At 50.3% G+C, this 16,384-nt stretch overlaps 2 protein-coding genes across 3 annotated transcripts in view; one reads left to right on the top strand and one right to left on the bottom strand.

The window, feature by feature from the left end:
- Nucleotides 1-16,384, bottom strand: part of LOC141781996 (bone morphogenetic protein receptor type-2-like) — a 119,185-nt gene that overhangs the window by 62,250 nt on the left and 40,551 nt on the right. Inside the window, exon 19 of one of the 2 annotated variants that reach the window (XR_012597002.1) lies at nt 12,894-12,910. The exons of the other annotated variant lie outside the window; for it this stretch is intronic. The gene's annotated coding sequence lies outside the window, so the exon portion shown is untranslated. Of the gene's footprint in view, nt 1-12,893; nt 12,911-16,384 lie in introns of those variants that run through there. 2 annotated transcript variants of the gene reach the window in all.
- The window catches only part of ttn.1 (titin, tandem duplicate 1), a 227,197-nt gene that overhangs the window by 196,130 nt on the left and 14,683 nt on the right, over nt 1-16,384 (top strand). The window contains exons 174-194 of the mRNA XM_074658001.1: nt 85-381; nt 598-1,185; nt 1,263-1,565; nt 1,692-1,988; nt 3,049-3,336; nt 3,460-3,765; nt 3,964-4,266; nt 5,090-5,395; nt 5,481-7,244; nt 7,374-7,667; nt 7,774-8,058; nt 8,146-8,445; nt 8,538-10,604; nt 10,762-11,064; nt 11,147-11,452; nt 11,698-11,988; nt 13,318-13,617; nt 13,738-14,043; nt 14,208-14,510; nt 15,419-15,700; nt 15,790-16,383. Coding sequence (XP_074514102.1) covers nt 85-381; nt 598-1,185; nt 1,263-1,565; nt 1,692-1,988; nt 3,049-3,336; nt 3,460-3,765; nt 3,964-4,266; nt 5,090-5,395; nt 5,481-7,244; nt 7,374-7,667; nt 7,774-8,058; nt 8,146-8,445; nt 8,538-10,604; nt 10,762-11,064; nt 11,147-11,452; nt 11,698-11,988; nt 13,318-13,617; nt 13,738-14,043; nt 14,208-14,510; nt 15,419-15,700; nt 15,790-16,383 — 10,083 coding nt within the window. The remainder of the gene's footprint in view (nt 1-84; nt 382-597; nt 1,186-1,262; nt 1,566-1,691; nt 1,989-3,048; nt 3,337-3,459; nt 3,766-3,963; nt 4,267-5,089; nt 5,396-5,480; nt 7,245-7,373; nt 7,668-7,773; nt 8,059-8,145; nt 8,446-8,537; nt 10,605-10,761; nt 11,065-11,146; nt 11,453-11,697; nt 11,989-13,317; nt 13,618-13,737; nt 14,044-14,207; nt 14,511-15,418; nt 15,701-15,789; nt 16,384) is intronic.

Here is a 16,384-nt window from a genome sequence, read left to right as displayed (position 1 = left end):
GAACTGATAGTATCTCTGAAGCTGGTTTTTATACAACCTTTATTTCGAAATGTGCTTCATAAAATGTCCTACTGTCTGTTGCAGAGGTACCGAGTGTACCCATGAAACTTGGAGTTGCGAATGTTACCAAGGACAGCGTTACGATTGCCTGGACGAGACCAGAATACGATGGCGGCAGCAGAGTCACTGGTTACCTTATCGATGCCCTGGAGAAGAGCCAGACCAAGTGGGTGAAGTGTGCCAATGTGAAGACCATGAACCACACCATCAAGAGCCTGAGGGAGGGTGCTGAGTACTACTTCAGAGTTCGAGCCGAGAACCACGCCGGACTCAGTGAACCGAAGGAGATGATCGTACCCGTTCTTGTCAAGGAAATACTCGGTAATATCTTTACTACTACATTTTAATATTAGTTATGTTGTTCGGATTGAGATGATCAAAGGTAGTACATAACATATTATAACTGGGAATTCTGTATTTCCATTTAATGAAAATGTATATTCAAAGATACTTGGAATTGGTGGGAAAATTCTGTTTGATGGGGTACTTGTTTTAAGATGACATTAATTATCACGTTGATGTCTTATTTTTTAACAGAGGCTCCAGAGTTTGACCTGAAGAACTACCCTAAGAATACAGTTTATGTGAGAGCCGGAGCCAACCTGACCTTTGAGATCCCTCTCAGCGGCAGGCCCATGCCTAAGGTGACCATGTCCAGGAACAACGTTGTCATCAAGGGATCCAAGAGACTGCTAACAGAACCAACTCCAGACAGTTTAATCATCACCCTAAATGAAAGCATCGCAAGTGACGCTGGCAAATATGAAGTCACTGCCTCAAATGCGGGAGGTACCACCAAGATCTTCATCATCTTCGTTGTGCTGGACAGACCCGGTCCTCCTATCGGTCCGGTCGAGGTCGGAGAGGTCGGAGAGACCACGGTATATCTGAAATGGGCGCTTCCAGAGTACGATGGTGGCAGTCCTGTCACCAACTACATCGTTCTGAAACGTGAAACCAGCACTCCTGCCTGGGCAGAGGTGTCAACTAGCATTGCCAGAAACTCAATCAAGGCGACCAAGCTGACGAAGGGCGAGGAGTACCAGTTCAGGATCAAGGCTGAGAACCGCTACGGTGTCAGCGACCATATCGACAGCAAGCCAGTCATGATAAAGCTTCCATACAGTAAGTAATAGTGTGTGTTGTGTGTGACAACTTTGGTCTTTCTGAATAAACATTAACATGAATGTGGTTCATTCCAGCCTTCCCCGGACCTCCATCCACACCATGGCTGGGCTACGTATCTAGAGAGAGCCTGACGGTCTGCTGGAATGAGCCAGTCAACGACGGTGGAAACACTGTGATTGGATATCATCTCCAGATGAAGGAGAGGAGCAGCATCCTCTGGCAGAAGGTCAATAAGACGGTGATCACAGGAAACCAGTGGCGAATCACGAACATCTGCCCCAGCCTCATCTACGAATTCAAGGTGGCGGCTGAAAACGCCGCCGGTATTGGAAAGCTGAGCAAGACCTCTGAAGAGGTGCTTGCTATTGATGCCTGCGGTAAGTATTTCTAATTTGGACCTCTGCCCCCCCCCCCCCCCCCACCATAGCATTAAATAATATAGGAGCTTACATTAAGACTGTTGTTTCATTAAAAATTTCATCTTTTTCACGTTAATGTGACAGAGCCACCAGCAAACGTCCATATCACAGAAGTCACCAAGAACTCCGTCAGGCTGGCCTGGCAGAGGCCTCCGTACGACGGTGGCAGCAAGATTACCGGCTACAGCGTGGAGAGGAGGGAAGCTCCCAGTGACAGATGGGTGAAGGCTAACTTCACCAACATCATTGAGCTCGGCTTCACCGTGTCTGGACTGAGCCAGGACGAGTCTTACGAGTTCAGAGTATACGCCAAGAATACCGTTGGCTCCGTCAGCAACCCATCTCTCATTGCTGGCCCAGTTACTTGTGTTGATGCGTGTGGTGAGTTTTTGATTTCTATCTGTGTTTGCATGTCTTTATTAGGGCTGAGCACCGACGACGCCGGGCCAACGAAGGCCCTATTGAAACTGTATTCTTCTCTTTCTTTTTCTCCCAAATGAATCGCCTTTTTGAGGCCTTAACGTGCTCAAAGAGATGTTAAACTTGGCAGACTTATCAGACGCTCTCTAGCGCCCCCTAGAAAGTTTGAGGGATGCCCAAAACTCAACAGGAAGTCAGCCATTTTCAATTTAATGTGCGATTTTCGCAGTAGTCCGCGTACTTTAACTCCTCCTCCTACAGATTTAATCAGAACGACTTGAAATTTGGTCAGGATCATTTTACGACCTTGAGGATGAAAAGTTATCAAAATGGTGAGTTTTCACTGAACGACCTGAACGTGGCGGCCATTTTGAGCCATTCGCCATGTTGTAACTCAACTGTACATAGTCCGATCTGCCCCAAATTTTTCAGGCATGATAAGGGTCCAGTCCTGAGGACATGTACATGCACAAATAGACTCATAGTCTGCTCCAAGACGTTGGCCACGCCCCCTTTCATAACTCATGAACCGTTCGTCGTAGAGTCTCGTGGGAGGTGTCATTGCACTCAGAGTTTTTTTAACCTTTATTTATTCAGGGGGAGGTTCACTGAGAGCAATGCTCTCTTTTTCAGGAACGCCCTGATCACAATCACATAGTTACACAGTTACACAGTTACACACCTGGAAGCTGCCCAGTACAACTACAGTCTGATCTGCTGGCCACTGAGCAGCTCCACTGGAGCGGTTGGGGTTAAGTGCCTTGCTCAAGGGCACCTCAGTGGTGGTAATGAGGGAGGGGCAAGCTGCTTTTCACTTTCCCCACCCGGTCCAGGGGATTGAACCAGCGACCTTCTGGTCTCAAGCTCGCTTCTCTAACCTTTAGGCCACCACTGCCCACCCTAGAGTTCCGGTTTCATTGCCGCGTCAGTCGGCGTCCCGCTAGCACCCCGAATGCGCGGGAAAGTGCGAGGGCCCATTCATCGCTGCTTGCAGCTTTAATATTTATCTTGTGTCCCACAGGTGCCCCAGCCATTGACCTTCCTCCAGAGTATCTGGACGTGGTTCAGTACAAGGCTGGAGCTTCAGTTAAGCTTAGAGTCGGAATCATCGCCAAGCCTCTGCCGACCATTGAGTGGCTGAAGGATGGAAAGGAGCTGATAGCGACCTCTACCCGGTCTATTGAAAGCACAACAGACTCTTCTGATGTTCTGATCAAGGATGCAGCTCGCTGTGACACCGGCTCGTATGAGGTCAAGATCAAGAATGTTCTGGGCTCAGCATCTGCAACCATCAGGATTGAAATCTTAGGTATTTAGAACATTTATACCTCAATTCTGAATTCCTATATCCAATTAATCGAGATGCTCTAATGTAATATGGTCTTCCATCATCCCTGTATTTATTGTTCCTTTTTTTTCTACCTCCCCTTAGACAAACCTGGACCTCCAGCCGGCACCATTAACTTCAACTCCATAACGGCAGACCGGATCATCCTCAGCTGGGAGCCTGTGCCTGAGTCAGACCAGGGAGGATTCAAGGTGACCCACTACATCGTTGAAAGGCGTGAAACCAGCCGAGTGGTCTGGTCGACAGTTTCAGACAGGCTCGAGCAGACGTACGTCGCCGTCGGCAAGCTGATGCGTGGAAATGAGTATGTGTTCCGCGTAATGGCTGTTAACAAGTACGGAGCAGGAGAGCCGCTGTTGTCGGAACCCGTCATCGCTAAAAACGCCTTTGGTAAGTTTGGGGCTGTAGAGTGTGAATATGATTGTTAATGTGAAGAAGTTATAACAGATTCTGTGATTGAGCTTCTATAGTTCTCTAGTTTTTTGAGTTTTCCTGTTTCGGTAACACCAAAGTCTGAGAAAAAAAGTGTTTCATCAAGATTGTTACTTATTTGCATTTTCTTAACATGTTTGCTGTAAATGTTTACAGTAACTCCTGGGCAGCCTCACACTCCTGAGGTGACAACCATCACCAAGACCACCATGGTGGTGGAATGGGCCAAACCAGGTGTAGACGGAGGCAGCCCCGTGACGGGCTACTACCTGGAGAGACACGACAAGAAGAGCTTGCGTTGGATCCGTGTTTACAAAGAGCCCGTCACTGGCATCAAACAGAACATCTACCATCTGACAGAAGGAAACGAGTACCAGTATCGCATCTGTGCCATCAACATGGCCGGAGAGGGGCCGTTCTCCGATGCATCAGACTTCTACAAGGCTGCTGACCCTGTTGGTAAGTGGTCTAACATTCAAAGATTTAGGGATGTCACAAGAACGGACGTACTTCGGTAACAAGTCGATGCCAAGATTCTGAAAACGTGATGATACTCGTTTTTCTACAGTACCGCAGGTATCATAGGAACCGTCAGGTCTTGAGACTTACGGCGTCCCGTCGTCCCGGGGATGATAGAAAATGTGTTTGGGATGCAGTAAACTCCCTATCGACACATTCCAGAGAAACCCACCCTATTTGTTACTGATGACGCTACATTGCGAGCAACAAATCCGTGTTGAAATCTGCAGGACGAGAGCTAGTTAGCGTTAGCTGTTAGCTCCGTGCAGGACTGAGCTGCTCACCGGCTGCTAACAGCTAACGCTAACTAGCTCATGGAGGTGTCATTTTGAATTCCATTATGATGCATTCAGGCTTTATTCAGTGAAAATGAGTACTGGGTGAAGTTAAACTCTGACGTTGTCGTTATGCGTTCAAATGTAATCTTGTAAAATGTAGTTTTTGGTGAGAAACTTGAATAAATCCAGGAGATGTTTTCACAGCAATATAAAATAGATAATAGAGAGAATTATGACTTGTTTACCTTCCTAACAAAAACCAGTATGACAACGGTAATAAAGGAGAGGATGTTGAAGTACATGGGATTTATTGTTCTACTTTAGTTTTTACCGTGGGACCAAATTGGTATCGAGAATCATGGAGTTTCACTAGTACTGGTATGGACTACTACATTTCTGGTATCGTGACATCCCTACACGAAGTTCCATCAAAAACAGGAAAGATAAATGTACACCCCCCATAAAACAAATGCATTTTGTTTCAGATCCACCTGATGAGCCTTGCAAGCTGAAGTTGGTGGACTCCACCAAGACATCCATCACATTGGGCTGGTCCAAGCCAGAATGGGACGGAGGCAGCGAGGTCACCAGCTACATGGTGGAGAAGCTTGTAGAGGGAGAGCAAGAATGGGCCATGATTACCTCCAAGGGAGAGGCCAAGACAACCGAATACACAGTTCATGACCTGAAACCAGACGTCAACTACTTCTTCAGAGTCTCTGCCGTCAACTGTTCCGGCCGTGGAGAGCCTCTGAAGATGATGGAGCCTGTGCAAGCTAAGGACATCCTGGGTAAATTAATCACCAGTTTTGTTCTTATGTTGCTCTCATATAACAGTCCCTGTGTGACCTTGTATATTTGTCATGCTTTTCACAGAGGAGGCCCAGATTGACCCAGATGTGGCCATGAGAACTCACTACATTGTGAAGGCCGGTAAGGACGTGGAGCTGTCTGTTCCCCTGAAGGGCAGACCTGCTCCCACCGCTTCCTGGAGTAAGGGAGAAGATTGCATCGACCGGGACCCCAAATATGAGTTCCACCACTCGGACACTACCACAGTCCTTGTTATGCGTGAGGTGACCAAGCTCGACACCGGAAAGTACACAGTGAAGATAGAGAATGGAGTGGGACAGCCAAAGCCCCTGACCCTATCTGTGAAGGTCCAGGATACTCCAGCTCAGTGCATGAATCTGGTCCTGAAGGACGTGACTCGTGGAAAGGTGACTCTCTGCTGGGAGCCTCCACTCCTCGACGGCGGTGCTGAGATCACAAACTACATCGTTGAGAAGAGGGACTCCGCCAAGAGATCCTTCTCCGCAGTGACAAGCAAATGCACAGAAACAACGTACACCATGGAGGACCTCTCCGAGAAGACGACCTTCTTCTTCCGTGTGTTGGCAGAGAATGAGAATGGTGTCGGCGATCCATGTGATACACTTGAGCCTGTGAAGGCCACAGAGACTCCAGGACCAGTCAAGGACATCTCTATGAAGGATTCATCAAAGACCTCTGTCACTCTGCAGTGGCTGAAGCCTGATTACGACGGTGGAAGCATCATCTCCGACTACGTCGTTGAGAAGAAGCTCAAGGGCGAGGAGTGGTCTTTGGGAGGAACCAGCAAACATTGTGAGTTTGAAGTCAAGAACCTGAAGGAGCACTCAGACGTGTTCTTCAGAGTTGCCGCCAGGAATGAGAAGGGACAGGGCGACTTTGTTGAGACCGGGTCTATCAAGGTCATTGACTACATCATCACACCTGAGGCAAGCCTTGACGAGTATCCAGGTGGCCGCATCAATGTTCGTCTGGGTCACAACGTGCACATCGAGCTGCCGTACAAAGGTAAACCCAAACCCTCTGTTCTGTGGCTGAAGGACAACCTGCCTCAGAAGGAGAGCGACCAGATCCGCTTCAAGACGACAGAAAACAAAGCCACTCTCATGATTAAGAGCGTGAAGAAGGACGACGAGGGTAAATACACCCTGACCCTCGACAACAAGGTCAACAGGAGATCCTTCCACATCCATGTCATCACACTCGGACCACCATCAAAGCCCGTTGGACCCATCCGCCTGGATGAAGTGAGAGCTGAGAGCATCATGATCTCCTGGGACGAGCCCAACGATGACGGCGGCGGCGACATCAGCTGCTACACTGTGGAGAAGCGGGACACCACCCAGAATGTCTGGAAGATGGCCTGCTCCAGTGTACTGGATACTCAGTTCAAGGCCTCCAACCTTATCAAGGGGATCACGTACCAGTTCAGAGTGTGTGCTGAGAACAGATACGGTGTCAGCGAGGCTCTGGTCTCACAGAATGTCATTGCCAAGCACCAGTTCAGGCCTCCAGGCCCGCCAGGCAAGCCCTTCGTATACAACGTCACCAACGATGGCATGACCATCCAGTGGGAGAAGCCCATCTATGACGGCGGTACCCCCCTCCAGGGCTACCACGTGGAGAAGAGGGAGAAGAACAGCATCATGTGGCAGAAGGTGAACACGATGCTGATCAAAGAAACAGACTACAGGATCTCGGAGCTCATTGAAGGCCTCGAGTACTCCTTCAGAGTCTACAGCCAGAATGATTCTGGCTTCAGCCGAATGAGTGATGAGAGCAAGCCCATCATGGCTGTCAGTCCTGTTGGTGAGTGCAGATTCAGACTATTACATGATGTAGTTTCTTTGTTGCACTTCAAACATCCAGCATATTGGAATTACAATAACTTTAGTTTAAAAAACCTGTGAGTTCAAAGATGCGTCTGTTGCCTTTCAGATCCTCCCGGCCAGCCTGACTACATTGATGTGACCAGCGACTCAGTGACGCTGAAATGGGATGCACCCAAACGTGATGGTGGTAGCAAGATCACCAGCTACAACATTGAGAAACGCCAAGGAAAGGGCCGGTGGTTCAAGGCCAACTTGACTGACGTACATGAGTGCCAACACGCCGTCACCGGGTTAGCAACAAATGAACGCTACGAGTTCAGAGTGACGGCCAGAAACTCCATCGGCGTCGTCAGTCCTCCCTCCAACTCCTCCGGCTTAATTGTGGTCAGAAGTGAGAACTGTGAGTAACGAAAGGATTGATGATTAGTAATATTAGCAGTTTGAGTAAATGACGAAGAATCCTGCTTACATACTGTACTGATGCGTTCCCTTTTCCTGTGAACTAGCTTGTCCAAATATTGAGTTTGGCCCAGAATACTTCGAGGGTTTGACGGTCAAGGCAGGAGACAACATCAGGCTGAAGGCGACCATCACTGGACGCCCTGCTCCCAGGATCGTCTGGTACAGAGACAGCGTGGAGGTTACCAAGAAGATGATGGATATTATCAACGTAGCTGGATCCAGCACCCTGTTCGTCAGGGACGCTGATCGTACACACCGCGGCCTCTACAGTGTGGAGGCTACCAACGGATCTGGAACCAAGAAGCAGGACATCCTTGTTCAAGTCCAGGGTACGCTGTTTTGACTTTGTTTAATACAACGCAGATGTTTTATTTATTCATGTTCTAACTTCAATCTCTCACACCTGTGTGATGCAGACACACCTGGGGAGCCAGTAGGACCAATGACCTTCAGCAGCATCTCAGAGGGTAAGTGCACTCTGACCTGGGACCCGCCGGAGAACGACGGCTGCTCAGAGATTTCGCATTACATCATTGAGAAGCGCGAGACTGCCAAGATCTCCTGGGCTTTGGTGTCCGACGAATGTACAGAGTGCACTTTCAACGCAACCAAGCTCATCAAGACCAATGAGTACCAGTTCAGGGTCTCTGCTGTTAACAAGTTTGGACATGGCAGACCTTTGGAATCCAGCCCCATCATTGCACAGATGCAATACAGTAAGTGGAAAGGTTAAGTAAATGCTATATATAAGACAGTTTTCTATATTTTTCAAACATTGCACAAATCTATCAAAATTGTTCCCCTTCAGCTGCCCCTGATGCTCCAGGCACTCCTGATGCTACTGAGTCGTCAGGAGAGAGCATCACCCTCTCCTGGACCGCTCCAACCTCTGACGGAGGAAACCCCATCCAGTATTACCTCGTGGAGAAACGAGAAAAGAAGACGGTCCGCTTCTACAAGGTGACGACCAAGAAGCCCATCATCGAATGTGCTCACAAGGTTGTCCACCTGACGGAGGATATGGAGTACGAGTTCCGCGTCATGGCCGTGAACGACGCCGGTGTTGGAGCTCCTAGCAACATCTCCCTGCCTATCAAAGCCGCCGAGCCGAAGGATATTCCTTGTGCTCCATCTGTGGTGTGCGTGACCGACTCCACCAACAACTCCATCAGCCTTGAATGGTCCAGGCCTGCGGAAGACGGAGGCATGGAGGTCCTGGGGTACATTGTTGAGATGGTGAAGGGACAAGAGACCGAATGGAAGAGAGTAAACGAGGAGCTGGTGGCAGAAACAAATTACACAGCGACTGGTCTACAGACAGGAGCTGAGTACAGGCTCCGTGTCGCAGCCGTCAACCACATCGGTAGAGGCGATGATCAGGAGATCCCGGAGCCTGCCCAGGCTGTTGACAGGCTGACACCACCACAGGTGGATATTGACGCCACCTTCAAGCAGACGCACATTGTGAAGCCTGGAGGCTCAGTGTGCCTGGGCATCCACTTCAGAGGAAAGCCAGTTCCCACTGCCACCTGGGTGAAGGAAGAAGGAGAGCTGGGTGTCATGTCTGAGGTCTCAACCACGGAAGGTTACAGTTCTTTAAGCATTGAGAATTGCTCGAGAAATGATACCGGCAAATACACCGTTAACCTGGAGAACGCCAGTGGAAGCAAGGCCATTACCTTCACTGTGAAAGTGATGGACACTCCTGGACCTCCTCAAGCTGTTGTCTTCGAGGAGGTGTCCAGAGGCTCCGTCACAGTTACCTGGGAGCCTCCTCTCAATGACGGTGGAGCACGAATCCAACACTATATTGTTGAGAGGCGTGAGGCTAGCCGCCGCACTTGGCAGCAGTCTGGTGGCAAGAGCACAAAGCGAATCCTGAAGATCCAGGACCTGCTGGAGGGAGTGCCATACTTCTTTAGAGTCTCAGCCGAGAACCAGCACGGTGTGGGTGAGGCCTTTGAGCTGACTGAGCCTGTCATTGCCACCGCGGAGCCAGCATCTCCAAAGAGAATGGACATCCTGGACACCACAGACAGCACCGTGGTACTGGGCTGGCTGAAACCAGAGCATGACGGCGGCAGCCGCATCCAGGGTTACGTCATTGAGGCTAAGCCAAAGGGTACGGACAAATGGGTCGTGTGCGGCAACACCAAGACTCTCACCTACGTGGTTGAAAAGCTCAACAAGGGTGACGAGTATGACTTCCGTGTGAAGGCCAAGAATGAATCGGGCTACAGCGCCGCCAGGGAAACTCTGGTTGCGGCGTTGGTCAAAGAGCCTCACATTGAACCTGCTGCTGACCTCAGTGAGATCACCAACCAGCTCATCACATGCAGTTCTGGCAAAACGTTCACCATTGATGTTCCCATCAGTGGTAGACCGGCTCCCAAGGTCATCTGGAAGCTGGAAGAGATGAGGCTTAAGAACTCAGACAGAGTCATCATCCAAACAACGAAGGACAGAACCACTATCTCAGTCAAGGAAGCCATGAGAGGAGATGGTGGCAAATACTACCTGACTCTGGAGAACGCGGCGGGAACCAGGACCTTCACTATTGAAGTTAATGTCACAGGTAGACCCAGTCCTCCAACCGGACCCATCGAAATCACATCTATCACCTCTGAGTCCTGCGTCGTTAACTGGGAACCACCAGAAGACGACGGCGGCACTGATATCACCAACTACATTGTGGAGAAGCGTGAGTCTGGCTCCACCGCCTGGCAGCTGATCAACTCCAGCGTCAAGCGCACATCTCTCGACGTCAGTCACCTGACCAAGTACATGCAGTACACATTCAGGGTCTCTGCTGAGAACAAATTTGGTGTCAGCAAGTCGACTGAGTCTGAGACTATAGTCGCAGAGCATCCTTTCAGTAAGTACTAAACCATAAACTATTATTGAAACGTATGAATAATAAAGAACAGATAGAAGTGTTTGAGCATTTATTAGACTGTTAATGTCTGTTGTTGGATCAGGCTGACATTCAGGCGACTGTGACACAATAACAAAATCTCCTTTTTTAATCCCAGCACCTCCTGGCCCACCAACAAGGCCTTCAGTCTTCGGCGTCACCTCGAACTCAATGACCATAAAATGGGAGGAGCCCTACAACGATGGCGGCAGCAAGGTGACCGGCTACTGGATCGAGAAGAAGGAGAGGAACAACATCCTGTGGGTGAGGGAGAACAAGATCCCCTGCTTCGATTGCTACAGCAAGATGGAGGGCCTGGTTGAAGGCCTGGAGTACCAGTTCAGGGTTTATGCCATGAACAGTGCCGGGCTGAGCAAAGCCAGCGAGGCCTCCAAGGGAACAGTTGCTCAGAACCCAGTTGGTGAGTTTGGACCCAGTTTGGGAACCAGTGGTTTGTTGGTTAATACTCCATTCCTCCAACATGTCTGATCTGTTTTTTTTAGATCCACCAAGTAAGCCAGAGGTCACAAATGTTACCAGAACCACCGTGTCCCTCAAATGGTCGTCTCCTCTGAATGACGGCGGCAGTCCCATTGTGGGCTACATCATTGAGCGCAAGCCGTACACTTTGACCGGCGAAGGCCGCTGGCTCAAGTGTAACTACACCAACGTGACGGACACTTTCTACACCGTCACTGCCCTGGGAGAGGGAGAGCCCTACGAGTTCAGAGTCATCGCCAAGAACACCAACCAGGTCTTCAGCTTGCCCTCACAGTCCACCGGCTCGGTGCAGTGCAAGACCGACTTTGGTGAGATCTGCATCCGTGATTGAGATACAACACCACCAAATACAGCACACACGAATCTCAAGTCTTAAATAAATCAGACAGTAAGATGAAACTTCCTGCTAAGTAAGAGCGAGCAACACCTTACGACTTAAAGGTGTAGAATTAATTCAGTGTGCATATATTATGTTATTACAGTCTCAGCAAAAGGAGTTCAATCTTAACCAATAAATTGTTTATAACCATGTTCCTCTTTTTCCACCCACCAGAGCCTCCAAAGGCCCAGCTGGACAGCAAACTCCTGTCCGAAACCGTCAGAGTCAGAGCCGGTTCAGACCTGGTTCTGGACGCCGCAGTGGGAGGCAGGCCGGACCCCAAGGCTTCCTGGTCCAAGGGCACCAGGGATCTGGAGTTGTGTGAAAAGTACCACCTGCAGTACACCGCCACCAGGGCCATGGCCGTCATCAAATTCTGTGACAGAGACGACACCGGGAAGTACATCCTCACGGTCAGGAACGTGAGCGGAACCAAGACGGCCGAGGTCAACGTCAAAGTGCTCGGTAAGTCAGAGTGCTGTGATGGTTATCCTAGAGGCTGGCCCACACTAGCAGATGTTTCAAATCTCACCAGATGTGTAAAATGTGAGAGAGAGCCCACACAAGACGACATGTTGTGTTCAAATTAACAGTTTGGTTCCCATAGTGTGTGGAGAGCAACGATTTGGCCCAAACAGAACACCACACACACAGGGCTCGAGCTTAAGGACGTCCCGAGACGAAAAAAATATGAGCGGGGAGGCTGAAAATAAATTTTGGAACGAATTTGGGAAGAGAGTTGAAAGAAAAATACCTGTTACATTAGAATGAACTGCGATGAAAAATGACGTACGCACGTTTACTCCTCCTTAACAACATGAACAAAAATAAACCACTTCTGATGTTCGATTTATGTTAAAGGTCACTTTGAATGACGGTGAGATTTTAAATCTGGGACGGTCCGCATTGATTTCAGGACGGTTTAATATTTATCATTTGAAATCAGTGCGTCCAGGATGGACTTCAGAGCCGATCGGAGGATGTAAAAAAACACTCTTAACATATTCCACAGCACAGGAACATCTGGAAAGGTCATCTTTAGAACCATTAAACAGTCACCAGGCGGAATCAGACCCAAAATCAGCTTGATTCTCGTGTAGGGTGTACCCGAGATAAGCCAACTATTAGGGATGCACCGATACCACTTTATATCAGACTGAGTACAAGTACTTACATTTGGGTACTCTCTGATACCGAGTACCGATACGAGTACTTCTCTGTGTCTAAAGAGCCTCATTAACAGCCAGCTGGAGGGTGTGAGGACACACGGCAGGCTGGGGAGTCCCGCATACGAGGCGGTGCGCCGCCACCAGGTCTAGGTCGGCTTGGAAAGGCTCGGGGCGAAGGTGGCTCGCGGCCGCAGCTTTACAGCGCTCCCCGCCCGGACCTCGCCGCACCGTGATGGGGCTCCCTGCTCCCGGTGTGACTGTCGATCGGGGTGGACTGTCCTCAGTGCGCCCGAACTGCGTTGTGCCCCCAGGGTGGGGCTCAGCCCACGTAAACGGGGCCAGGGGTCTGCGGTGATGTCGGCAACCCACCTGACCCGTCTTGAAACACGGACCAAGGAGTCTAACATACGCTCGAGTCAGAGGGTGCAAGCAAAACCCCGTGGCGCAATGAGAGTGAGGGTCGGGCGCACCACCGTAAAGTGGTATCGGTGCCGTTGTATCGGAGCCATTTTGCGAGTACGAGTACAAGTACATGAGCATAGTATCGGACCCGATACCCGATACTGGTATCGGGTATCGGTGCATCCCTACCAACTACAATGAGCACACCTGTTTTTTCTTGCAGACACCCCCGGAGAGTGTGAAGGCTGCATTGAGATCAGCAAGATCACGGAGGAGTCGTGCACGCTGAGCTGGAAGCCTCCTCTGGAGGATGGAGGCGACCAGGTTTCCCACTACATCGTGCACCGGCGCGACACCAACAGACTCAACTGGGTCGTCATGCACACCGAGTGCAAGGAGCTGACCTGCAACATCACCGGACTGTTCAAGAACACGGAGTACATGTTCAGAGTCCGGGGCGTCAACAAGTACGGAGAGGGAGTCTACATCCAGTCAGAGCCCATGATCGCCAGAAACACCTTCAGTAAGTACAACACTCAGAACTGAGATGAAAGCAAGACAGATCTGCCTGAGAGCAAACCCAGTCACTAGACTTAAAGGTAAAACAACCTCTAACTCTGACGTACCTTCTTTATCCTTCCAGCCGTGCCGACTCCTCCTGGAACTCCAGAGATCCTGGTGTCAGGAGAGGACTTCGCCACCATCGAGTGGCTAAAGCCGGAGAGCGACGGCGGCAGCCCGCTGATCCATTACCTGGTGGAGAGGCGCGAGAGGAAGAGCGCCCGCTGGGTGAGGGTGAACCGGGACGGAGCTCACCTGGACACCATGCTGAAGGTGTCCGGTTTGACCGAAGGCAACATCTACCAGTTCAGAGTGACGGCCATCAACAAGGCCGGAGAGAGCGAAGCCAGCGAGGTTTCTCTCTACGTCGTCTGCAGAGAGCCGACATGTGAGTCCACTTTGAGTCTGTTAAACGACCGCAGATCTGACGGCTGATCTTAAATATATAAATCTGATCTTTCTAGATGACTGAGGGGTCACCATGTCAGTAAATCCTTTATAGATCTCACACTTGTATTGATCTCCATTCCTGTGTCGTCTCCCCCCCCCCAGGCACCCCTGCTCCTCCTTCCATCCCTCGGATCATCGACACCCACGCCGACAGCATCAGCCTGGCCTGGTCCCGGCCCGTGGATGACGGAGGAGCCGACGTGATGGGCTACATCCTGGAGATGCAGGAAGCCGGAGCGGAGGAATGGAAGACGGCTCACGAGAAGACGCTGCGTACTGCAGAGCATGTGGTCCCGGGACTCTCAGCAGGCAAGAAGTACTGCTTCAGAGTGGCCGGCATCAACATCAACGGGACCGGAGACTTCAGCGAACCGTGTGCCGAGACGGAGCCGGTGGAGAGGATCGGTGAGTCGTCTGGAAGGTTTAGCAATTTATTTATTTAGAGAAAGAGATGAGATACAAAATATAGTTTTATTGCTTTACAGAAAAAATATGATTTAACAAAAACATGACACAAAACGTGAACTAAGATGCTAACCAAAGAAAGACTGGAGGCTAACGCTAGCAGTGGGCTAACATTAGCTGGAGGCTAACGCTAGCAGTGGGCTAACATTAGCTGGAGGCTAACATTAGCTGGAGGCTAACGCTAGCAGTGGGCTAACATTAGCTGGAGGCTAACGCTAGCAGTGGGCTAACATTAGCTGGAGGCTAACATTAGCTGGAGGCTAACGCTAGCAGTGGGCTAAAGCTCCACATCTAAATGTCCTCTGTGTTGTTGTCTGAATCCAGATCTCAAACATTAGAGATGAGTAACTGTGATTGGAGCTCTAGAGCTACAATATCAGAGAAGCGTTTCAGAGACGGAGAGGAAATGATGCTAATATTTAGCCTTCTGCTAACAGCAGCTAACGTGAGCCGTTAGCTGCTGTTAGACGACTTCACCGGGAGGAGAGCAGGCGTTAGCTAGCTAGCGTTCTCCAGTCGTCTCCAGCGGCGTAGGGGTCTAATCTGGTCCCGTTGGTTCATGTGAACTTTGTCAACTACCTCCGGTGATCCTGGAGAGAGAGTGACACAACATGTTGAGAGAAACTAGGACTTTATTCAGCCGTTGTTAAAAAAACAAGACAACAATACTTGCTAGCCAGCGTTAGCTAACGTGAGAGTTATTCTGCCTCCACTAAACACGTCACCATGGTAACTAACACGTCACCATGGTAACTAACACGTCACCATGGTTACTAACAGAGAAGGAGGGCTATAGACTAAATATTATTGTCTTGTGTGACGTGGTAACATTTGAACTTGTCACACAGAAACTCCCGACTTTGAGCTCCACGATGACCTGAAGAAGACCATCTGCCTGCGCGCCGGCGGATCCCTCCGCCTGTTCGTAAGCGTCACCGGTCGTCCCGCTCCCGCCATCACGTGGAGCAAGCCCGACGTCGACCTCCACAACAGAGGCTTCATTGACGTCAGCAGCACATCCACCACGCTCATCATCGAAAGGGTCCACCGCTACGACGCCGGCAAGTACACGCTGGTCGCCGAGAACTCTGCCGGGAAACAGGAAGTCAACATTCTGGTCAAGGTCTACGGTACGTTGATGGAGATGAAATATGACATTTTAGAATTCTTTAAATGTGACTTTACTTGAACAGCTTTTGGAATCTGTTGTTCTTGTTAGATACTCCTGGACCAACTGGACCGCTCAAGATCAAGGAGCTGACCAAGGAGTCTGCAACCATTTCTTGGGAAGCCCCAACTGTGGACGGCGGCGCTCCTGTCAACAACTACATCATCGAGAGGCGCGAGGCCTCCATGAGAGCGTACAAGACCGTCACCTCCAAGTGCAGTAAGACGTCTTACAAGATCGACAGCCTGATGGAGGGCATGCTCTACTACTTCCGGGTCCTCCCTGAGAACATCTATGGCATCGGCGAGCCCTGCGAGACTCCCGACGTCGTCCTGGTTTGCGAGGTGCCTCTGACGCCACTCAAGCTGGAGATGATCGACGTCACCAAGACCACCGTCACCCTGGGCTGGGAGAAGCCCGAGCACGACGGCGGCAGCAGACTGACGGGCTACGTCATCGAAGCCTGCAAGTTTGGCACTGACAAGTGGATGAAGGTGGCCACGCTGAAGACAACGGACTTTGAGCACACCATCGACAAGCTGAACGAGGGCGAGCAGTACTTGTTCAGAATCAGAGCGATCAACAGCAGAGGAGCCGGCGAGCCCAGAGAGCTTGTTACTGCCGTCACCGTAAACGAACAGAGAGG

This window comes from Sebastes fasciatus, chromosome 14, assembly GCF_043250625.1.
Source record: "Sebastes fasciatus isolate fSebFas1 chromosome 14, fSebFas1.pri, whole genome shotgun sequence".
NCBI classification, from domain to species: Eukaryota; Metazoa; Chordata; class Actinopteri; order Perciformes; family Sebastidae; genus Sebastes; species Sebastes fasciatus.
This window is presented reverse-complemented; position numbering and strand designations above follow the sequence as displayed.